Below are 24,094 nucleotides of genomic sequence, written 5' to 3' on the forward strand. Positions count from 1 at the left end.
TGGTATTGAACAAACTCCGTCCATGGGCGCCACCCTTAACGGAGAGCATGGACCCACGATTCCTGGAGGAGGTCGTCGGCACCTTGTTCCCGGGCGCAGCGAACGAGGGAGATGACAGCCCTACCGAAGAGGAGGAGCAGGAGCCTCAACCGCCAGAAGAAGAACCACGTGTCTCCGCGGGAAGGTGGAGCCCGGAATCGAGGGTCAGCGACGAAGAACTGGCCGGGGCCGTCGGGAGGATCGGAGCGCGGAAAGCTCCGGGTCTCGATGCAGTCCCGGCCCGCCTGTGGAAGGACGTCGTCGGCGTCTTGGCCCCGAGACTAATGCGTCTGTTCGACGGATGCCTGTCTCGGGGTGAATTCCCCGCTTCGTGGAAGGAGGAGCGGATGGTCCTGCTGCCGAAGCGGGGGCGCTCCCCGGACTCGCCTTCCGCCTTTCGGCCGGTGTGCCTTTTGGACCTGGAGTAGCATCTGTCCCGGAGTGTGCCCGAACTGCACGACGGCCAGTTCGGTTTCCGGAGAGGGCGGTCTACGACCGACGCTGTCGCCCGCATCCGCTCCCTTGTCGAGGGGGCCGAGCGGTGTGGTTACGTGGCGTTGGCCGTGTCGCTGGACGTGGTCAACGCTTTCAACAGCATCCCCTGGGACAGGATATGCCGGGCCTTCGAATTTCATCGGGTGCCAGCGTGCCTGCGGGGTGTGATCCGGACGTTCCTCCGGGACCGGAGTATCGTCTATACCGTCCGGGGCGGAGAGGTGACCGGGAGGGCTGTACACCGCGAGGTCTCGCAGGGTTCGGAGTTGGGTCCGTTGCTATGGAACATCGCGTACGACGCAGTGCTTCGGACGCCGATGCCTCCGAAATCGGCACTGTCGTGCTACGCCGACGACACGTTGGTGCTGGTTTGGGGCACGGCATGGTGTAGAACCGCCCGCCTGGCGGAGCTGGCGGTGGCTTGCGTGGTCGCGGAGATCGAGGGATTAGGACTGAGGGTGTCCCCTGAGAAGTCCGAGGCAATGTGGTTTTACCGCAAGGCCGATCACGGGAGGCCTCCAACGGGTTATCACCTGAGGTTGCAGGGGGCTGAGATCGGGGTCGGAACCACCATGAAGTATCTGGGCCTAACCCTCGACAGCTGCTGGACCTTCAGCGCTCACTTCGAGCGCCTGGCACCGTCTGTTGAGGCGACGGCGAACGCCTTAGGACGTTTGCTGCCTCGGCTGGGCGAGCCCGACGTCGGAGTGCGCCGGCTGTACGCCGGCGTGGTGCGATCGAAACTCCTCTACGGAGCTCCGATCTGGGCAGAGGACCTGATGACCAACCATCGCAGTCTCCTAGCAATCAGGAGGCTGCACAGGACAGCGGTCATCAGGGTAGTGAGGGGCTTCCGCACCATTTCGGCGGCAGCAGCGGCGGTGCTCTCCGGGTTTCCCCCGTTCGGGCGCCGACGTCAGGGTTCGGGCTCGGCGGGCTTTGCTCGACAGATGGCGCGCCAGCCAGAGCGGGTGCACCGGGGATAAGGGTCCTCGGAGCCGTCCTTCCAAACGGGGACGTTTGTTTGGACGGCGGCGGGCCTTCCCTGACCTACAGGGTGACGCAGGTGCTCACTGGACACGGCTGCTTCGGTGAGTATCTGCACCGAATCGGGAAGGAGGCGAACGCGCGCTGCCACCACTGCGATGCGAGCGTGGATTCAGCGCAGCACACACTGGAATACTGCCCGGCGTGGGCGTACCTCATCGCGGAAATCGGATGGGACCTCTCGCCGCCGACGATCCTCGAAGCATTGTTGGTAAGCGAGAGAAGGAGGAGGGCCGTGACCTCCTTCTGTGAACAAGTTATGCTTCGAAAAGAGGCCGCCGAGAGGGTGAGGGTGCGGTACTCTCACCCTGAGAGGATTGACCGGCGAGGGCGCGGCAGAGGCCATGGACGCGCTTCAGTGAGGCGCGCTAGGTCCGCCGCGCCCCCCCGTGGGGTGCAAACTTAGGCGCTGGCACCTCAGCGGTAGGGGAACCGGGCTGCCTGGCACGGCGGCTCCGGCGACGAGGCTCGGTGTAACAATGGCCACACACCGCTCCATGAAGCGGCGGTATTAGGCCGGGGGGGTGGGAGTGGGGGTGTATCGCTCACACCGGTTCCCGGGCCCCTTTCGATCGCAGCCGGGACGATCATCGTGGAGGTTTTAGTCGGTTGGAGTCCGGCACTACCACGCCGCTTTTCCTCAGAAGCGACCTGGTGTCCGTGCGGATTTCCTCCACGTTAATAAACAAAAAAAAAAAAAGACATGTAGAGCGTCTTTTTATGCCCAAATCTGTTAATTATTATTAATTATTATTATTATTAATTATTATTATTATTAATTATTATTATTAATGTTAATTATTAAGTATTAAATATATCTCATTATAAAAAATACTATATTCCTGAACAACTTTTAAGAAAATATCAAATAAATCATAATTATTCATTAACAAAGCGTGAACAAATTTTCTAAAATGACTTGCCGCCATATTGGAGGGTAACTCACAATCAGTTCTATTCGACTTTTCATCCAGGATAATTCTTTACTATACAGTGAAAGTATAAAATAAATTGTTTTTATCGTTATTATGTATTGGGAGAATACGACGTATATTTAATATGATGAAAAACGTAAAAATACGAACATCAAAATTCGCTCCTTAGTAATTTCTCATCAAAATAAAAACTAAACATACACTAAGACTAAACATACACAAAATAAAGACTAAACACTACAATCTATCGTAGATATGTCATCGTTGAAAAGATCTACAGTTCATGATACACAATATATACTATGTGTATTATTTTACTTATTGTAATATGAAAAAATGTAGTATCGGGGAGAAGGGCCCAAGAAACGTCGAGCTAACTACAGACAATGTCGCGAGAGCCGAGGCGCTGTCGGCTCCATCAATGCATTACCGGGTCCTTCAGGTAAATAGCTTTGCCGAAAAGACCTACGTGACCCTGGCTACGAGCGTCTGTAGAACACGTGTGCGGTGGGCCCAGCAAAAGACAATAGAGTGCTAAAACGGCCAGAGAGGCAGTCGAGAAGCAGAGTGCGAGTTGAGCGGACACGGAGTGTGAGTCGGCGTGCGACGATATCGTAGTCTGTCCTTTTGTTATCGAATATCACTCATTAAAATACCTTAAATTTTAAACTCTACCAGCAATCACTTGTCCTTACTCTAAGAATCCACCAGTTACTACAAAAATGTATCGAAAACTTTTTTACGCCACTGTAATATTCCATGATTAACAAACAATACTGCCATTCAAAGACAAGAAAATTCGTGCTGAATTATCTGAGAGAACCAGTCCTTTTTAATAGGCATAACAATAGATCGTAATAAGCGGGATTTTCCGTAGAAGTAAAAGACCATGAGTCGCGGTCATTGTGAATGGCTTATTTTTCCCGCATTTGATTTCAAACCTAAGAATATATGTTCGAGCCAGGAATTTTCTGTTTCGTTATTGATTTACGTTTACGGGCCAGTGACCATACATTGATCGAGGGAAATCGTTCGACGGTTATCAGAAATGGGATAATTCACACCGAAAATAACTTGCGCTTGTTGACGATGAATAGTTTCATGAAACATACAACGAAAACGCATATATCGACCACTTCATGATTCGATCGGGTAATTCAGCAATAATATTTGCTTTAGCCCGTCATAAAAACCGCGTGTTATAACTCGGCAATTTTTAGAAGCGAGTGGAATCGAGCTGACTGTTTCAGGGAATGTAATTTTGTTGTAAATCATTGTGTTCTTGTGAATTTGTCCCCGACTATTTGCCGATTCTATTACCATTTGATAGAGATGTGTTCATGGGCGTAAGTTATGAAATATTATGGTTGAAATTTATCGTGCAATTAAAATTCGCTAAATTATTCCGTGCTTTGCTGAATCATAATTATATATGTATATTTAGTGTGTATGAACAGCTATATGTGCGAAATTTAATAGAAATTCATATAGATTTTTGTTACCGGTGGAACTCGCTCTGTCATGTCACAATTCACAAGAACTGTCTTACCTCTGTGTTAGTCTAATAGTAACGAATACGCATAAAATCTAAAGACTATTAGCTACATAATTTTTTACTTCAAACTTCCAATCGAACTGACTTCCTGAAAATGTTATTTTCCCAGTTACATCATTCTCCTAGCAAACCCATGATATATTCGAAGGCGATTCCGCCAGAGTATCGAACACGTTCTCTTTCTTCCTTGCTGTCTTTCTTTCCTCCCCTTGTTACATGTCAATTTTAAAAGGAAACGGGGAAATTCGATGCAAAAGCAACGAGACACGTGCTTATTTTCAAACTGACGTATCGCTTCGTTGCATTTTCATAACTCTAAAAATATTACTAACTGTATATAGGTTACCGTTTCGAGAAAGAGAGGTTGTATGGTGCATGCCTATGCACCACCTCCACGGAAATATCAATTCCCCGGCGGTTTTAGGGACTACACGCCAATTTCTTTGGCACGTAAGCCAACCGTTCTAATTTACTCACTGCAGGCGCAACTAGCCTTGTCAGTCAGTTGCTATTTACCGTGCAAAGGAGAGAAATAAAGAAAAAAATGCAGAGAAATCACTCGTAGCTCGTGTTTGCTATGGTAATTTCACGTCGACCACGTTATCATAATTCTGTTTCTCCTTAGGTAATACTTTCACGTACGTGCGCTTCATTTCTACGTTTGCTTATGAAAATTTTGATCTTCTCGCGATAAGATATATCACAAAAATGGAGAGGATGTCGACACGAGAGTAGAGGTAAGTAAATTTAGTGGTTTCGGTTTATTAAAGAGATACTGGCAAAATCTTTCCGGAAAATTTATTATAATTTGGAATATTGAAATATTTATTTACGTAGAAAATTTATTTACGCTTACCGCGAGATTATGATATGTATTAGCGTGAGAACTAAAGGAACCAAATAAGAAAGTTTTTGATTGTTGGAAAGAAATTATAAAAATTAATTCTTTAACTAAAATTGATTCTTTAATTTAATTGAAAAAAAGTTGGCGGTACCAAGAATTGTTCAAGTGCTTAGACAGCAGGCTGGGCTTCGTCATGATACTGTAAAAGTGTTTTGACACTTTAATGTGCGTTCTAATCAACTTGTAAATATCGCTAATAATGTTAGTTCACACATTCCACAAAAGGACTCATGCAATTTTAGTGACCTCCTTTATTGATTATATTTGATACTTGCGTTTATTTTTAGTGGTGAAAAAAGCCGAAGACAGAAATAGTGTTGATTAATCGCTAGCGGCTTCGTTCTTTAGCTTTCCTGTTTTGTCGCATCCCTCTCAAGGAAACGACGAACGACGCGGAAAGAAAGACGATCATAATAAAGCTTCCCTCGTACTTTCATTCATAACTGGTACCTCGTCTGACCGGAGCCGCTAGATAATTTGTTTGTCGAACAAACAAATTATCGACTGCGAATTCTCTTTTTCTTTTTCCTGACGTTGGAAGGAGCGAATGAAAGCAGTGATTGAAGACGTCTGCAAACATGTAAGATTAAGAAGGCAATGTTCTTTTTACAGAGAACAATTTCTGACGATATACTTCGTAAGTTTCTTCCGCTTCCTAACGGAATGGTAATGAAACAACTGGTTTCTCCGATAGACGAAATATATGTGAATATCTTGTATAATTCGGTGATTGAACACAGTAGAATATTGACTACAACATCCGAATGCGGTTGTACGGTGAGATTTCTAACTTATATTTTATTGTGAATGAAGCAATTCGGAATTTATGGATGAAATATATTGGTTCCTTATTGCCATTTAATCGTTACGTTAACTTAATGAACTAAAAGTTTCGTCTCATTACGATGTTATGTTTCGTAAGTAACTCCGCATAGTTCCGTGTAAGTAATTCGACGTGTGAAAAACACGGTTTCTCTCAGCTACACCGAAACCCGTAATTGGTTCTGCCCAACAAGCCGAAGGAAGAGAGCGCATAGCAAAAAAGCCCATCGAAAGTACGCAGGAAATTAAACAGATCGCGGAGCTTCGTGTCAGACTAATTAATTAAAAAAGTCCGGTGTACTCCGTGGACGCAAAGTAATTTTCATTATTATTCCAACTCCCGGTGATTATCCCTCCTACTGTCGTGTCGTGACGTAAAGTAGAATGGAAAAGAATACCGCAGAATCGAATTCGACGGCCGGACGGATCGATATCGCCACCGATGCAGAGTTAACCGATAAAACGGAATGCAGGCTGACTTCTACCATTGTTGTAGAAAACTTTAATCAGGCCAGTTTCCCATTCCAAAGCTCTGTTTCATCCCAGGTCGAAATCAAACGTCCCGTTCCAGACAATGACAAGATCGATCATTTGATCGTCACGCGCTTCATCATCTCGGTACTCATCTACCGATCTGCCACCAACTGAACTCAAGAATCAGTTCGATTGTATGAAAGAAACCGGTGTTTTGCTGTGGGCTACGGATGGCGAACAATTACGGAGAAAAAAGGAGCAGGCAGAAACACTGGTAAACCGAGGCGACAATAGGAACGGTAGCAGTCGGTGAGCCCCGTTAACGGGATCAGGAAATCTGATTTTCCGATTCTCATTCAGGCCACTTTTTCCCACCGTTGAATAGGGTAAGCTACGGCAGAGACAGAGAAGCATATAACCAAGCTATCATAACAAGGATAGCCAAACAGAACGATAGAAAGCGACAGGGAAAATGAGATAAAGCGAGAGAACTTGTTAACTATCGGAAATTCTTCTTTCTTCCTCGAACGCCGTTCTATGTAGGCATAATTCGAGTCCTCGTTCCTGAAAATATCGTAGTATTGCCTGTGGACGTGAACACGTTCCGAGGAAAAAGCCTCGGTATTGGTGGCAACAGGAGTATTGATTTTCTGGTACGATACGGCAACAACGAGGTGGAGCCATTGCAGCTCCAATGGTAGCACCGCCATATTTGTTTCCCCCAGGAGGACCAGGGAGAGACTGCGGAAAGTGGATTTTCCAGGGGCTTCTTCCAGTCGCTGATCTATCGCCGATTCACGTAAGTACGACCAGTTGACGACTATACATTCATGCCCACGCTTTTCGGCCGCTCCCGCTTGTAAAGCATCTCTAACGAGGTTTATCGGCACGCGACGCTGCGGCGAATGACATGCTCGCCGATTGCTGCGACTGTCTCTTCAAACAGGATCGTGTAAACAACGTGCAACGGCTGTTTGACAGGTGGTTGTCTCGGCTTGAGTGATCCTTACATATTAGTATTAGAGAATGATACAGTTTGTTTCAAGTTTATTGTTTCGGTTCGCGTGAAATCTCAAGAGAAAAACGCGCTGTCAGTGTCGGATTCTTTGCATGACGCAGTCTGTCGCGCGATCATTCCTTCCGTTCTCGTTTCGTTCGATGTCATTTTAATGTTGTGTGGAAATATTAGTCTGTTTAGATGATGGAAATATTAGTTTTTCTGGATAATATATGATACAACCAGCGTGTAATGATGTGCAGTTGATTTGGTGTAAAGCCAGATTGATGATCGTTAACCGATCGATCGGCTCGGCTATTCTTAGACGCAGCACGTGGTGATAATATGCCATGTATTCGCGTTTATAAAGCTCGTTTCTACTTCCGGTGAAGGCGTGTTTCATGAGTTTGAAACACATAAAATCCTATCTGGTTTATCTATGCCGTGTAACGACCTGTTTTAACGGTCGTTTTTAGAAAGGTTTAATTCGGTTTCCTGTGAAATCGAAGTCTTTTTTGTTTTGAAATCTTTCTGATTAATCTTATATTGTGTAACGAGTGTCGACAGAATGTGATCTGTTTATATATCGAAACTTGATTAAATTGATTAGACCGATCGCACGTGATGTGAATTGAAGTAGTATAAGTGCTTCGTATTCGTGATTATCTTCTTTCTTGTTTTGCGATGGAAAGCTTGCTGTATAAAATGGTATCTCTCTAAATCCATTTCTTGCTTTGTAATTTTATTTTGTTTGATAAATTTTTTAATCATTTCTCTTGTACATTCATGTTTTATTTTATGTATATAGAATTTGCTACATGATATTTTCTTTTAGTTGTAATCCATGAATTACGTTTTTGTATTTTGAGTAACTTGAAAATGATGTAGAGGAATTATAGACAATAATATCTACGAGTACATTAACCTGATTATTTTTACATCGCAAGCAATGAACACCAAGAATAACATGAAATGTGCTTTTGTGAATTTTACACTGAGTACGTATTTTCTGTGCATTGAGTAATTAAATGTTTGAACCACAATTTATTATTTTATAAAAACAATTTCTAAGTCATCGATTCCTAAACCATTCTTATAAAAATTAGCTTTGGAAACGAAGAACGGAGAAAACCTGCAAAGTTTTTATACGAACCAAAGCAATAACATTTTTCAAAAATAGTATTATTATATTAACATAAAAATGTTAAATAAAAATAGAAGACATAGTAGTCCTATTAGTTATTTATAATTATTTATACAATATCTTGATGTGATAAAAGAATTTCAATTCCAACGACATAATATTTCGATTAATAAGCTTATTCCAATGAAACATAAAACCATATTTAGTTTAATCAAAGAAGAATGATATTTCATATGACATAATCTGATTCATAATTTTATATTTCACATATTACAACCTGATACATAATTTTTGTATTTTATACGTGAAAACCGGATACTTTATGATTTACGATATAATTTTAGAAAATAATAGTTACAATTTTTATAATGTTATTTTACCCCATTTATAGATATTTAAAATCACATGTGTACATAATCATTCGTTATCCCCTACATGTTCCATAACTATTAAAATAACACCCGTTTATGCCTACGTACAGTATCTGTCAGTTGACCATATAACGATTCATCATAACCGATAGAGTATAATCTACAATTTTTTGCGTAAATATTTTCCGAGCAATCCTTTTAAGCCGGTATGTCTTCAATAAATAACAACATCGAATGAATCGAACCAAGACTTTCACACAAGAACAATCATTCCTAACATTGAGAAGACAACGACAGAAATTTCTCGGAGGATTTTCCTCGAGCGTTTGGCTTCGAACGAAGCTTGCACGAAGTGTACGCACTGGCGCCGTTCGCACAAAAACTGCTGCTCGCCTGGAAAAAACAGAGCAGTGCCGAGTGCTTTTCTTCGTGTAGGTTCACGAGCCTGGGAAATGGGAGGAGCGCCATGGAATTGCCCCGAAATATTTATGCCACCAACGGCGGAAAGCGTATGAAAGTGTCGTGTTCGTTTAACGAGCAACGAAAGAGACGCGGAAAGCGAAGCGGAGAATAAAAGCAAAGAAAAGTGGTCTGCTCGTATAACTAGAAACACGATCGGTAGGGCAAAAATGTTGCAGGGGATTCGTCGTAAAATTAACGAGCAAGTTTTTAAGATCTGAATGATCCTTAGAAGATCCTTTGATATGGAAGAAAGTCTGAAGAGATAAGGAATTTAGAAAAATGAAAAATGACAAATAGTGCCAAAATATTGAAAATATTTTAAAATAGATTTCGAAAAATCAGAAAGTAAAGATGAAAATTAATCATGAAAATGTAGAAGAATTTTAAAATTTAAATTTAAATTATATCAGAACTAATTTCAAATTTGATTGGAAATTTATCGAGAAATAGAAATAATCTTAAGTAATATCGGAGAAATTTTTTCTAAAGACGAGAGGAAAAATTCAAAAAATTCAAGGAAATTTTTAACACAGTGTTCGCAGTAACGGAATTACAGGTGAAACACATGTGAGGTCGAGACGTAAAGAAGCAAGGCATAAAACAGCAGGCGCCACACCGTCTGCGGCTAACGCTCGATAAACTACATTATGTGTTAACGCGTTGTGCCTTCTACCTCTTCCTTCACCTTCTTCTCTTTTTTTTTCCTCCCCGTGATCTCCCCTCCTTTCTCGTTACCTTCGCCTGGAACTGTGTCAGCTACGAACGAAGCTATCACAGCGCGTCCTATCGCGTCCTATCGCGAGGAGAAACTATGTCACAATCTCCATGGCGGCATCGACTTGGCGGGAATTAAAAATCTGGAATGTACGTGTTATGGAAAACGCGAGCTGATAATTAAGTGGTTCCGGAGAGCAAAACTTTAATTTCGCGATAAAAAAAAGGGTCGCGTTCTCAAGTCGATCCTTTCGCGTGTGTTCTCATTGTACAACTACCACAAAAACTCTTTTTACCGCTGAGTCGTTGAAGAAAGTGCTACGACCTCGTAAGAGGCTTCAGGTAATTGCAGGAATTGTGAGTTTTCGTGCTTGCACGCACTGTTTAATATTCTACAAAAATATACGAAGAAAAATCTGGTATAATAGTTTGACGATATAAGAATTTTTTTCAAAGATTAACTCCTTGAATTAAATATGCTTTTATCCGTTTACAAAATTTTTTAGTAGGTTAAATTATATCGGAATAAAATCACAAGAGGATATATAAGACAATTGAAGGAAAAAGATTTCTATATCGACATAATTAATTACGTGTTAACGCTGTGAATTTCGTGCTTTTTGTCTTCGCTACTTCTGTTACTTGTTCTTCAAACTGTGTCACCTGTTCTGAAAGCCCTATGGCGAGGAAAACTGTGTCACAGTTGCACTGGTGGTTCGTGTCTCACATCGATAGTTTCGAAGGAAAAGCTGACCTGATCCGTGTCGCACACTGTCGAGGAAAACTCACTTGCTAATTATTTGTAGACTCATTATTTTCGTGATTCAGATTTATTAATATTTTATCAGTTTAACATTGGAAGAGCTTGAGAAATTGGCAAATGAAACGTTTTTCCGAATTTTTTAATGATTTTGAAGTAAACATTTAAACAGTTAATATTAAAATTTCAGATGAAAATTTTATTAGAAATTATTTATTTGGAATTAAAGTTTTATTCTTTCTAGTATGAAAATTGATGGTTCGCTTTTTGAAAGGAGGATTCTTTTGTAAAACAAAATGTATCCAAATTTTTTAAAAATTTACGTAGGAATCTTATGAAAAAAAAAGATGAACGTAATAAAATGCATGATAATAATCCAGATTGATTTTGCATAAAGCACTTGAAACTGGGTATCGCAACAGACTTTTTGATTTCAATCTTTACCAGAAACTTCTCTTTAGGATCTGTATGCAAAGTAGAGTGAATAATAAACAGATTTAAATTTGTGATTTAAAACGTGATTATACATATACTATTTCGCGGTAAATATTTCTTAGCGTACCAGTTTAAAAGTCTTATATAGAAATAAATAAGTCGTCAGCATTATGAAAATAAAATTTTGTCTAGATATCCCGAAAATAACCAAAGCTCGCTTGGAATAATTAAAGAAAGTTCATCGCATTTAAATCTTCGACCCAGTTTCGCCTAATGCGCATTCGAGTAAAGTTTACACAGAAATGCGTTGCATTTGCGTGCAATGTTAGTATATCGATTTCTTTATTCAAGAAAATATATTGAAAAACATAGAGAAGAGTGCCAGGCTCCAAACTAGTCACTTTATTTATTAACTCTTTAAGATTATACCTTAAGACATGCTCGAACAAACTGATAAATATAATAGCACAAATTTCATGTCTTAAATGTCATCGGATACAAAGCAATTATTAATTCAATCGAAACTATGTATTTTTTATATCTCATACCATAAATTTAGAAAATCTTGAGGATAAAGCGATAATTTTACATTCTTTATAATTTTATTACACTATTAAAAGATTAAATTTATATTTAATATATTTGGTAAATCACTGATTGACTATAGATATCCTCAAATCTACAGCAAAGAAATGGAAACCGACTGAAAATGATCGATAAAAATTATGATTTGTACTAAATGCTTCGTGCAAATTAGTTTTCAATATGAACAAGAAGGAATCATTAAAGAAGAGAGGAAAGTTTTGTATAATAGAAAAGATTGAATGTCTTGCCGCTGGATCCGCCGGATCCCGCCATCTCTGGACGATTATCCTGCAACAGAGATCTTCCTGATGGCACGAAGGTGGCATCAATGACGTCAAATGCGGCAGTACACGGTGTCGTTGCAGTTGCAGAGGATGGGCATGCGCGAGGCATCGATCGATGCGCGATGCTGCTCGAGTTTTCGAGCCACGCACCTCACACGAGGCGCAAAGCGAACGAAAGCAGAACACGCGCGCGACTGGCCTCGTCCTGCTGTAAAAAGAATACCGGTGACACGAACTTGCGAGAAACTCTGACGTGGATATCTTCGAGATCACGATGTGGAAGCTAGACTGATCTTAAACTTCGTCGAGAGCCTTCGAATTTCATCGGTAGAATTCGCAACGGTTTATCTTCCTATCTCAAGGGACCAAATCAGTGGTATAATGAAAAAATCAGACACGGAGAAGCTTCGTGAATAACGTCAGGTCGATTGACTAACAGCTGGAGTATGATAAACATTATTCTGGAGAAGCATTTTTGAATAAATGTTCGAGCTACTCATGGTACGTTAATGGTACGTACAATCTACGAAACTTATAAATCCATGTATTGATAAAACGTCAATGACTTCGACCGTGCACACCTCGTAGCTTCTATTCCCTTTAATCGTCGAACGATCGGAAGAACAAGGAAGATCACATATTTAAAGAACAATGATGTAGAAAATTCACCAGCGTAGTACATAGACACGATGGACAGGCTAATGTAGGATGTAATAATTTATTGTTCCTTGACATCAGGATCTTCTTGGTGATCGAATCGAGCTCGATAAACTCGACACGATGCCCAAGCAAGTGCCAGTGGAGAATTTGGTGATCCCGCCGCAGGACGGTCGGATATGCGGGACGATTTGCATCTGCCAGATGACGGCGGTGTTATCCTCCGTCGCTCTGGTTTATCTGACCGTGGCGATTTACATGCCGAGCACGCGAGCGTTTCAATCTGGTATCAGCGAGATACCAGTGATGTGTACGACAATACGCGCGATCAACGCGGATAATTGTGAATGGGGCAGCTGTGGGGAGTGGTGCCTGTCGAAAACATCCGGCCCTTGCGTCCAGATTCATGTAAATCTCCGCAGAAACGGCTCGGCGATCATATTAGCGAACTGTACCAATACCACGAACAAGACCTGTTACGGTATCGATCAGGAAAACGCGAAGAAATCGAAATGCATCGCGGACGAGTGTCGCAATCTCACCGGTACGTTCAACTGTACGTCTGGTGTATGCATTAACATCACAGACGCGTTCGAATGTATATTCCACGACACGGATCCACCGTTGAAATGTTCCGGTAGACGCGGTAAGATAACCTGCATAGACATAGACGGTCTGTTTAATTGTAACCGTGGAACCTGCGAACGTATCAGAACACCCTACAACTGCGACCGTAGGTGCGTCGATATCCCGACCAGGAACAAAAATATGATTTTATTGAGCGGCGACAAGGTTTACCTGAGTCAATGCGAGAGAGCTATAGACGTCGAGACGAATCGGGAAATCTGGCACGAGGATCGTGGTGACGTCATGATGGCGTCCTGTTATGGAATATTCAACTCCACCTTGGGCGTCGAAGCTGTTGATTGTATCAATGGATCCGTTTTAGAGAAAGATCTTCTCTCTGATCTGACGAATTTCACCTATCTGTCATATCTCAACATATTCGCGACGAAACCACTGGATGAAACCAGAATGGTTGCTCCACCAGAGCAAGATCTTATCATCGCTAACGAAAGTCGTCTGCTAATTAATCTCGAGGGTTGCGTCAATACCCTACGCGAGGAATGTAAAGAATTCCTTCACGTATATGGGAAGGATGGTTCTGATCATAACGCACGCGCTAGATTTCCATGTTATTACGCTGAGGGTAACACTGAAGTCGTTGTATCCCGATTTAACCTGGAAAGCACCTACAAGGAGTTTCTAATCGCGTTGGTGTTGCCCAGTGTACTGTTCGTCATCAGTTGTCTGACGTTGATCTTTTGTCAGAGGACCGTGGTGGTCGGAGATGATGCCAAGATGAGATTTAAGGGCACAGTTGGTGCCGGCCTCACGTCGATAGAGAAGAGCGCTTCGGGTAACCTAGGGGATGCTGGCGGAGGAAACTCTGCTATGGCGCTCTGAGATCCGTCACGTAAGAATCGTTAAATAGAAATGAGACAAAGGTTATAAGGCATCTACATATAGCATTGAAGGGTTCTAAATGGGTTTACAGAACACTAAAAATATACTTTGAAACTTTTCAAGCGTCTACTGGAGAAATAAAGAGTTTTGCAAAATATGGAAAGGAAACAATTAGAAAATTCACCGTGATAATATGTGCAGGCTTTTAGAAACTATTCCCTTTGAAAAAAACAAATTGATTATCGATTGCACGAAATTTTCTGCACAATATTTACATAGTTGTAGAAGAATTACATTCGAATGCAATTCACTAAAAAGATTGAAATCCTATTTAATTTATTGGAAACGAGTTTTTTGGGATAATTAAGATTAACGTGTATTAAGAACCAATTAAGTCGTAGCGTTTAGAACAATTTGTTCAACAATCTGATAAAGCAATAGTCACCAATGCTCAGAAAACTGTGTAGAGTTTTGAAGCGAGTAATTTCATAGTAGAATAGGAATTTTATGCGACATACTCTTTTCTGTTTGCAGGCATTCCCCTCCTGGAGGAGAGTCCGGCTCGTCAGTCGATATTCTCCCTGCGCGGGCATTATTAAGGTGTAGGGAGGGGGGGAACGCGTGGTTGAAATTCTCATCTTGCAAAAAAACAAAAACTACAAAACAAAATATACAAATACTTCTGCAGAAAGCGCAAACTATCTTTGAAAAACAAGCAAAAATATACAAAGAGAGAGAGAGAGAAAGAGCAAGCGGTCAAGAACAAGTACCAAAGAAAAGCAAACAAGATTTTTCCTACTTGCACTGCCTGCACACTAAAAACAAAGAAAGGAACACTTTTGAGAGTTCACGTGCTTTTTTCAAATATTCGCGTCACTGCACGCATGCATGAGCGCGGATGAATCGCTTTGAGAAGTTCATACGACCGGATGCGCGATATAGCTCTCGCCTGTCTCTCTTCTGCTGACAAGGAAGAAGAAGAATCCTGAATTTGGACTCGACCAATTCATTTTTCGGATACGACGGGAAAACGTAACTAGAGAAAAAAAATAAATAGAAGGAAAAAGCAGACAATTCGGCGTCTTTTACACGTGACACAACATTCGTCGGTAGCTTTTAAGTGTCCCCCTTCTGATTGATTCGCCGTGACAGTAGATAAGAACCATTTATTACATATAGCTCTACGTATCAAGGCTAAGCAATTCTTATTGTAATCACACTAACACCACAAAACCACATTCAGAACCGAAGGACGTACCTTGCTGGTAAATGATCGATCGATCCCTGCACAGCTGGCAACAAGCCCACAGAAAATCATTTGACAAACTCCTTGTTTAGTGCATCTTTTGAATGTATTCGATGCTTCTCGTATAATCGGTAGAATAATAATAAGTTGAACAATCAAAACTTATCGTCAGTTTACAGTACAAGAAGACGAACGGAAAACGTAACAATTCGGTAATTTATTTGATAATTTGGAAACTCCAACAATTTTATTTGGAAGCTACACGGAAACGGAGAAGAAAAATTCTTTCGCAAAACGTTGAAACGCGTTGAACGTGTGAAAATAAGGTTTCTTGACTCGAAATCAAAAGAAAAATTTCAGAAAAGTTCAAACAACTTGGATATTAATCTCGTATCTTTAAAGACGGAGAAAGTTTTTAATATTTGAACAAACAGGGTCCAAGTGACCCGTACAATAGAGCAATCATTGATTCCGACGAGTCGACGGTGATCATGGGTGCCCAGGAAGAGGACACTAAGTCCAGCACCTTGGGTGGGGTGCTACCGGTGGTGGAAGTAGCGTCCTTGATGGAGAAAGCGAAATTTTACACGTCCCTCTGCCTGGGTACCATAGCCATCCTTGCTGTCTTCGCCTTCCTTTTTCTAATACCTTTCGTTGTGGAACCGGCAATTTCCACGATTTTGGCCGATTTCTCTCCTCACGCTGTGGCCTGTGTCGTCACTGATCATGTTTACGCTGAGGGACTAAAAAATTGCTCTTGGGCGAGCTGTAGAGAAGGTAAATTTTGAGTTTTCCTAACGCTGTAAGTTTGATATTCTATTTCAGTTAATTTTTCTCGGTTCTAACACAAAACAAATATATGTAAATATAGATATAGCGACGAACATAGCAACGAGATGATATTTACGTTATTTACATACTCGTAATACTATATTATCATTAATTAGGCAAATATGAAAATTCTCTTTATTATGCACAGCTTTTAAAAACATTTATGCTTATTAAGCATGAATCAATTGGAATGAAATGTTGAATGTTGTTTGAATCATAAAAAGTTAAACGTATACTCCTTTTTTCTATTCTCTGTAAAGAATCACATCCTGTGAATAATCATTTTATTAATTTATAAATAATTTTTAGAAGCTTTTTCTAATAATAATGATTGATGTGAATTCTAAATTTGAGAAATTCGTATACATTTAATAGTATTTATGTACTAAAAATTTGCATAGATATATTAATAGATTTTTCTCGATTGTAGGTTGTACTAGCGCCGCACTTCGTTGTCATCAGATTAGGGTGAACTATACGAGATTAACGTTCGAGGAATTCGTGGCAAAACCTTTGGGTTCCATTTCCTGGGATGTCTCGGACACGAAATTCTTCGTAAACACGGAAGGCTGCGGTTATCCACCCACAGTGAACTGTTCGGATTTTGCTAAGAAATACGGATATTCGAACATGGGAAAGATATTCCCCTGCTATTACAGCAGAACACACCCAGAGACTGTCGTTGCAAGGTATAATCACAGTATCATATTCGTGATAAATACGCTAGCGAAAGCACGAAACTTGTCATGCTTTCAGCGCATCGACATTAATGCGGCAAATACTACTTTATCATTATGATTTTCAATACATTTAAATATTCGTATGTGTATGAAACTATATTCTATGCTGTGTTAACACGCTCACGCAAATCAACTTTGTTTGTTAGAAATATCACAGTCCGTGTTTTTCTACATCAAAAGAATTGGAAATATTCTTCTCTGGTTATGAAATTACAAATGGTCCTATAATTAGGCTATGTTACGAGACCTTGTTTCGTACTATATAATTCTTGTCGACCTACTTTCTTTTAACCGGGTCATTGAAGTAGAAACTTCTATAACTATGGTATTATAAGTTAATAAAAGCAATTTCTGTTAGGTTCTTGTAAGCGCATTAGATAGAAGCGCTCAATAAATAGGCACCATGATGGTTTTTTACTCTTCGTATGGTGATAAACAATCAACATTATTAATCTCATATGATCGAGTTTAGTCCAGAGAAGATATTTGATGAGAGATTAGTGAACGATCCACATATTGTTTTCTACATACTGAAAAATTAGTACCAACTAATGAGAATGATATAATTTTTAATAAAAATGGAACGATATGTGAAAGAATAGAAATAAAGAAATTTTTCTGCCTTCTCCGATTAATAGGGTAATAAAAATCAGTAGAGTGACACTATGAATATATTTCTAGGTACTCTTGGGATGAAAATTTGAGGCATCTAGTGCTAGCGTTGGTGGTGCCTACAGTCGTTTTTGGAGTATCCCTCAGTGTATTATGTTATTGGTATTGTCCACCGATGGCCAAGAGCTGCGGAGGGCCAGGTCGTAACCTGATTGACAAGTACTCGAGGAAGGAAGAGTAAGTAACGTGTATGTATGCAGTGCCCAGTGAGGCTAGAAGAACCTATATACCTTATTTACATTCTAGAATTGCTTCAAGGAATTAATGTCTTTTTTCCATAAAATATGCTAAAATAATATTTCATTAAGAATCGTAAAGCTCAAAAGCTATTATCTACGTTGCTAGATTTTAAATGAAAAATATGTTCATCGCTAAATTCTAAATAAAAGATTCTATTTTAAATCGACTTCTCGAAAAATGTACTTTATCCACTTGTATCACTCGTCTAGTAAACCTACGATACAGTAAAAATAACAGAAACAGAAAGAAATACAATACCAAATTCAATTCAACGTAGAACCATAAAGAATTAATATATCAGTTACTTTGTTCGAACTAAAAATACAATAACTCCTCGAAGCAATACTGCTGCATTATATTTTGACAAAGAGACCCTGCTGTATTTTCTATCACAAGTTTTCTGTTGCATTCGTACAGTATCCTGGGAGAGGACGAGTTCGAGGAGGACGAGGAAGAATACTGACTACTACCAAGGGCTCACCCCCCAGCGCGGGAGTGACGCCGAAGGAATTACTGAAAATCCCCTAGCGTACTTTACGCTCTAAATGTAAGCGATCGTCCGAAAGCAATAGCAACGTTCAGGAAATTCCATCAACGGACATAGAATGCAATTCGTTCTCGTAATTCGCGTCAGCTCGTCTGACCCAGTTTCGACTTCTACTACTTACGATCGATCTTAACTTGTCGCAAAACATTGCACTTGCGCTTAATCGATTGCTTTTATTAAAGAAAATTGGTAACCACGCTAACTTTGCTATTTAAACCTCGCCTATGGACCATTCTCTATTCTTACACGGTCTAATCAAATGATTTCCCATTCTAACTTGCAATAAATCAAAATTAATGTTATACACCCTTATTGCGAGCAAAACGATTCCTTTCTAAAGACTTCCCCGTGATAAAGTGTAGTACAAACCGAAATTAATCTAAGATCGTTCTGTTCGACCATATTGTGGGATCGTACATCGAAAGTGCTATCATATTTTCCCCCTGTGGGGAAAGTGTCTGCCCCTTACGAATTAATATTTGAGATGTTTGCGATATTTTTACACCGAGTTACCGTGGAACCAAACAGAAACGATCAATGACACAAACGATCGTGCAACTATTGTTCGAGGTATAATCGCGATGTTTTTTCGATATTACACGTAATTACTTTGCGAGATTTTTATATACAAACGCAATAAACTCCAATGGGGAAGAAAGGAAGTTGTTCATCGATTTTTAGAGGTAAAGTAAGTTTGGTTAATCGACGGGAGAACTCAGTCTCGATCATCTACCAGTATTCCGAACGAGATTCAGAGATACGATGTGACATGGTGCGCCTTCCTACAACGTGATAACTTTAAACGTAAGGAACAATATATTCAAGTGGCACATTTTACCGCAGCATTCGTTCGTAATAAGATAAATGAGATGTGCTTGTGTACGTATTTATAAGTCATGTTTCCCCAGACTCGGGTAAGATGACGTTTGAAACGATAAATAAGAAGATAATGTAAAAGGAAAAGAGAGGAATGAAATATTTTTCGAAGCAGCATAGTATCTGTATCGATTTGACATTTGATGTTGCTTTGAATATTTTGAAATCACAATTGAACGAAATTTGGGAAGTTTATTATGTGAAATATCATTTTACCCAGATCTGCCTGTATCTGAGCCGATGATCGAAGAAAATAAGGAAGTAAAGGTTTGTACGTCGCGGAAAAGGAACAGTCGATTCGTCAAACATTTTAACAAAAAAAGAAAAAATCAAAATCCTGCGCAGGCTCGTGTCACGCGAGCGTACGTTTCAGTACGATCATTTCAGTATTTCTACTTGGAATGTTTCAAACGGATAATTATATTCGGCGATGGAAGTTAACAGTGAGATAAAGAAGAGAGAAAAGAATATTTTCGACTTGAAAATTATATCAAAATAAAAACGAGAACCGTAGTGCTTTCGCGTATGATCGCAAGATTAGAATGACGAATCTACACGGCTATTTTTGCAATAAGAGCGAAGGAAAAATTCGTAGTTAAAATTCTAATTTTCGAAGTGAATGAAACGTAAGAAATACAGAAGAGGCAGTAACGCGATCGTTTCCAGGATCTGTCTTCGCACCAAAGGAAAAAACTCGTAGTTTAAGTTTAGCCCGTAAGTTAAGTCTGTGAATATAATCGATTACCGTAACGAGATCGATACAATGATTGTTACAAATTTTTTACGCGGACGCAAGTCGCGTCGTGGTATAGTTAGGATAAACAAACGTATTTGCATAAAGCGCAGGTGCACGCATGCACGTATCGCGCGCAGTAGTTTATAGCTGTAGATATCGGTTTTTCAGTTCAGTTTTCCAAAAGGGACAAGCGATATGCGTTCCATAAGCTGCGAAACAACGTGACCTGCCGAGCCAATAACTTAGTGAATTCATTAGCAATAATTCTCAATTTATACCTAAAAGAATTTTGAAACGCTTAATCAATTTATTTGCCGTACAGTGAATTTCATAAAATGTGAACTTAATCTTAGAAACCAGATGCCTAGCGTACTTTAATGAAAAGAAATTACATAAAAGCTGTAAGCAAAATTACTATACAAAAGGAGTACAAAATAATTTTTTTAAAGGAAGATGTATAGTCAACATTATAAAATACTTTAAAAGAGACATCACTACAAATCCAACATTTCTAAGATCCTATTCATATTTTATGAAAAAACTTGTACAAAATAGATCTGCAAATAATTCATCTTAGATATTTACCAAAATTTGATATTATTAGGCTAATGACCACTGTCGATATATTCAGTGGAATTATTGATATATTATTTGTACAGTACTTACTAATTATATATCAATTATATATTAATTACATATAATTATATATAACAATATTTTACGTTAAATCGTTAGCTTTATATGGGTGGGATAGCAAAGAATTACGCAGTTGTTTCGAAGCGTACGGAAACTACATCGCGAACCTGTACATCTAGAATGGTTGTGAATCCTTACTTGGCCTTACTCTAGGCATCCAGCAAGTTGGCACGATTCGCCTCGAATGAGATGCGAATTCCAATGGAGCCTGCGTTTCGGCACTCATTCCCCACTCGAAGCTTGCTAATCGATTTCCGTTCTGTGCGTGCCAGCGATTGATCGATGGATCGCAAGCGCGCCTTCTAAAATTAAACGGACGAAATCTTCTCTCTTGCACTTTTTTGTGGTCACGTGAAACTTTTGCTCAAAGACGCTCAACTCACGGGACGATGAGGTCGATTAAAAATAATATTAATCGGTGCAAAAAAGAAAGAAAATTTGAAAAATATGGACATTTCTTTAATGGAATTTGAGACACTAATTAGTAGACTGCGGATATTTATACATTTTTTAGAAATTGAAATGTGCGACGATATGAAAATTGTGAACAGATATATGTTTAGATTCCGTTTCTTTATCAAAACGATGTTTTTGGTTCTATTTCTTCAGTAATCAGTTTTGTAATTAGATTCTACGTTTCAATTCTGTCTCTTTAGTACAAGTTTAAAACTTCTGTTTAAGTTCTATTCCTCTTATAAAAGTATGGGTTTGCATAAACATCCGCATAGAAAACTAGCGCGATATGAGTTAAAATTTTGTAGTGATAGAACATCGAAAATCCTGTAAGTCGAACTATTGAATGATTGTCGTCTCCCTTAGATGGGCGCATGAGAAAAGATTATTTAATTTTGATCGAAGTAAATGTTTCCTAACCACGAGAAATTTCGATCATCGAATCATGATTACAAATACATTTATAATGCATTGTGCTTGATCAACATACACGCGAGTATCGAGTATCGTTTCGAAAAATTCAAGCACAAATTCGTGGACTTCTTCGTCCATGGGAAAAAGTGCTCATTCAACTTCGAGCACTTCCATATCTCTCATATCAGATCGGTTTAGTGCCAATTCGTTAGTCGATTAGAATCTCGCAAATGACCATCGAGTTAAACGTATTTAGAATCATCGGTCGCGGGAGAAGACGTCGATACAATTAGATAGATTATACGAAATTCTTAGGAGACCGAGATATTTATTAAAAAGTGATAATCGAAAACAAGATAGTGTCATTGGTAAACAGCTAGGATAAATATTAACCAGTGGTTGAAATTAATCAATGAAATGAAAAGAGATGAAACGAAAATTCCATAGACGGTTACAGATTAGAAAGCAGCGATTAATTGTAAAGTATCGATACTTATGTATAATACGCTCTATCGCATGTTACTTGATTATTCTAACGTACCTGCACTTAATATAGGTAAGCTGTTACATCGATTTTCTTCCTATATTCTATTTCACTCTATCTCTTCGTTTCTTTCCCTCCCTTTCTCGATAAAAATTTCTTCTAGCCTGTAGAAATATCTCGATCAGTATTCCTTTGCCTCCTCTCTTTCCTATTCTTCTCCTAACCTATTAATATTCTTTCCAATTGATGACATAAAAAATACAAATCAGGGAAAATGCTCTACGAGCTTCCTGGTTCTATACTCGAGAATTTTAGACCTCATCGAAGAAAACATTATTGTTCACCGCTTCGTGCGTATCATTATAAAGTCTTGAATACATTGTACATAATATATTATATATAACATACTCGTTTTCTGCGATACTAACGGACTATTGTAAATAAAAGGTTGTACGATTTCGTTTGAAATATACAGAAACACGTTTTCTGTTAAATGTATTTTCCTTTACAACATCCAGTACAATTTTTTTTCATAGAATTTAAATTTTCTCTTTCTTACTAAATTTCCATTTTAATTTTCATGAATAAATGAATTTCTTTCAGTGATAAAATATTTCAATAAATCACAATCACGGAAGATTAATGAATATTTTGCCATAAAATACCTCCGCATAGACGAAATGTCTTTTTCGATATGAAACGATGTATTCTGCATTCGAGTTTCATTTATTTGCGATTTTATTTGCGACTATACTTTATGTAACGACAGCAATCCTTTGAAAAGCTTTTAAGCTCCAGTATGTATACCACGCTTAATCCTTACTAAGCGCTCGAAAATATTGAATCACTATAACAAAATGTTGAATTACCGAGAAGTTTATTTTTTTTATAACAGAACTACTAAATAAAAGCAAACTTTAATAATGCGAAAAGTAATTACGATGTGCATCAGAGTTTTTCAATATTATTTTTCTTTTCTAATCTTTTTTAATACTCCAGTTTAATCAAGCGTTACACAAGGAAGTTTGCTTAACGAGATTCAATATGTTTACATCAACATGATGCCTCTTAAAGCTCCCAGATCGTTCGTCAAACATTTGTGCTGCATTAAACTATTCAAACTGTGGTAAGACTATTATGCTTGCTAGTGGGAAAATTTTCGAATTGTTTAATACGTTATGTAATTACATCAAAGAGCGAGAAATTTACTAACAAGAGGGAACTACAGGTACACGAAACAATGGAATTCTGCAATTATTCGAGATCCTATGAGTCTGAAATGGAAATTGTATATGTATGTTATTACTAAGCCCTATAGAACTGTTACAAATATCATATACATATACGATGGAACAGAATTGATCGAGATGGTCAAACGTTTGTAATTGGATACGTTTCTGTTTTCTAATTGAAGAATATTCCGACTTTTGTTAGTAGGAAATATTATCTATATATTAATAATAAATCATTATTGACAAGCACAAGGAATTTCTTCACGTAACATAATAGTTTAAAGGCTAAAATTAAACTTATCAACTCGATACCTTAAAATAATGTACCTGATAATAAGATCTGTAATGTGACGATCGTGAAAATTAGCAACAGGTTAATTTAAGATACGAATATTAAAATATAAACAGATTAAGAAGTTTCTAAGAGAAGCTTTTCAAATTGGAACTTCAACATTTTCAACATCTGCATGATCAAAACAATGTTCTGCAATACTGATAAGATATGGGGGTTGTGAGTATAGTAAAATAAATCATGATATACATTACACACCAAGTAACCACTATATATACCTATGAATAAATACAAAGCGACAATACCAGCTGAAACGTAGATTTAATAAACCAAATGTTTAACGAACAGTCAGTTCCAATCTACTAAAAACGCAACACCACCATCCTCCCCACAGAGCGTTCAAAAACTGTTTAATCAACGAAACGTAATGTCCAACAAACCATGAGTCAGCATGAAAGAAGCGGAGGTCAGCATTGACTTCTCCCTCA

General features: G+C 39.2%; 3 protein-coding genes and 1 long non-coding RNA gene across 5 annotated transcripts; all 4 read left to right on the forward strand.

Annotated features, from left to right (window-relative positions):
- The first annotated feature begins 851 nt into the window (after nt 1–851).
- On the forward strand, nt 852–5,300 carry LOC117209679. The gene is made up of 4 exons (XM_033451934.1): nt 852–1,206; nt 1,308–1,792; nt 4,413–4,521; nt 5,263–5,300. Exons 1-4 carry the CDS (start codon nt 852–854, stop codon nt 5,298–5,300), a joined length of 987 nt encoding a protein of 328 aa, XP_033307825.1.
- A 3,587-nt stretch (nt 5,301–8,887) lies between these two features.
- Nucleotides 8,888–22,576, forward strand: LOC117209666. Its single transcript, XR_004487949.1, has 3 exons — nt 8,888–8,898; nt 10,322–10,326; nt 22,083–22,576. It is a non-coding gene; the product is annotated as an uncharacterized LOC117209666 (long non-coding RNA).
- LOC117209664 lies at nt 12,181–15,197 on the forward strand. Its single transcript, XM_033451911.1, has 2 exons — nt 12,181–14,157; nt 14,682–15,197. The coding sequence occupies exon 1, from the start codon at nt 12,804–12,806 to the stop codon at nt 14,145–14,147; it is 1,344 nt and encodes a 447-aa protein (XP_033307802.1). The 5' UTR covers nt 12,181–12,803; the 3' UTR covers nt 14,148–14,157; nt 14,682–15,197.
- Nucleotides 15,736–22,576, forward strand: LOC117209665 (protein tipE). Of its 2 annotated transcripts, none has more exons than XM_033451914.1 (4): nt 15,736–16,170; nt 16,655–16,913; nt 17,646–17,824; nt 18,294–22,576. In XM_033451914.1, the coding sequence occupies exons 1-3, from the start codon at nt 15,885–15,887 to the stop codon at nt 17,815–17,817; spliced, it is 717 nt and encodes a 238-aa protein (XP_033307805.1). In that variant the 5' UTR covers nt 15,736–15,884; the 3' UTR covers nt 17,818–17,824; nt 18,294–22,576. The 2 variants fall into 2 exon arrangements, with proteins under 2 accessions (XP_033307805.1, XP_033307804.1); XM_033451913.1 differs by having other exon boundaries at nt 17,646–17,813.
- Nucleotides 22,577–24,094: the final 1,518 nt, after the last annotated feature.

Source organism: Bombus bifarius, unplaced genomic scaffold, assembly GCF_011952205.1.
Source record: "Bombus bifarius isolate JDL3187 unplaced genomic scaffold, Bbif_JDL3187 scf7180000008190, whole genome shotgun sequence".
Classification (NCBI taxonomy): domain Eukaryota; kingdom Metazoa; phylum Arthropoda; class Insecta; order Hymenoptera; family Apidae; genus Bombus; species Bombus bifarius.

Bases quoted from the DNA above. Each gene is read 5' to 3' on its own strand.
- LOC117209664 (XM_033451911.1), top strand. From the start codon at position 12,804: ATGCCCAAGCAAGTGCCAGTGGAGAATTTGGTGATCCCGCCGCAGGAC.
- LOC117209665 (XM_033451913.1), top strand. From the start codon at position 15,885: ATGGGTGCCCAGGAAGAGGACACTAAGTCCAGCACCTTGGGTGGGGTG. The intron at 16,171-16,654 runs GTAAATTTTGAG...TCTCGATTGTAG, and splicing joins TTGGGCGAGCTGTAGAGAAG to GTTGTACTAGCGCCGCACTT. The intron at 17,814-18,293 runs GTAAGTAACGTG...GCATTCGTACAG, and splicing joins AAGTACTCGAGGAAGGAAGA to TATCCTGGGAGAGGACGAGT.
- LOC117209679 (XM_033451934.1), top strand. From the start codon at position 852: ATGCCTCCGAAATCGGCACTGTCGTGCTACGCCGACGACACGTTGGTG. The intron at 1,207-1,307 runs GTTTGCTGCCTC...ATCTGGGCAGAG, and splicing joins GACGGCGAACGCCTTAGGAC to GACCTGATGACCAACCATCG. The intron at 1,793-4,412 runs GTAAGCGAGAGA...AACTGTATATAG, and splicing joins CGATCCTCGAAGCATTGTTG to GTTACCGTTTCGAGAAAGAG.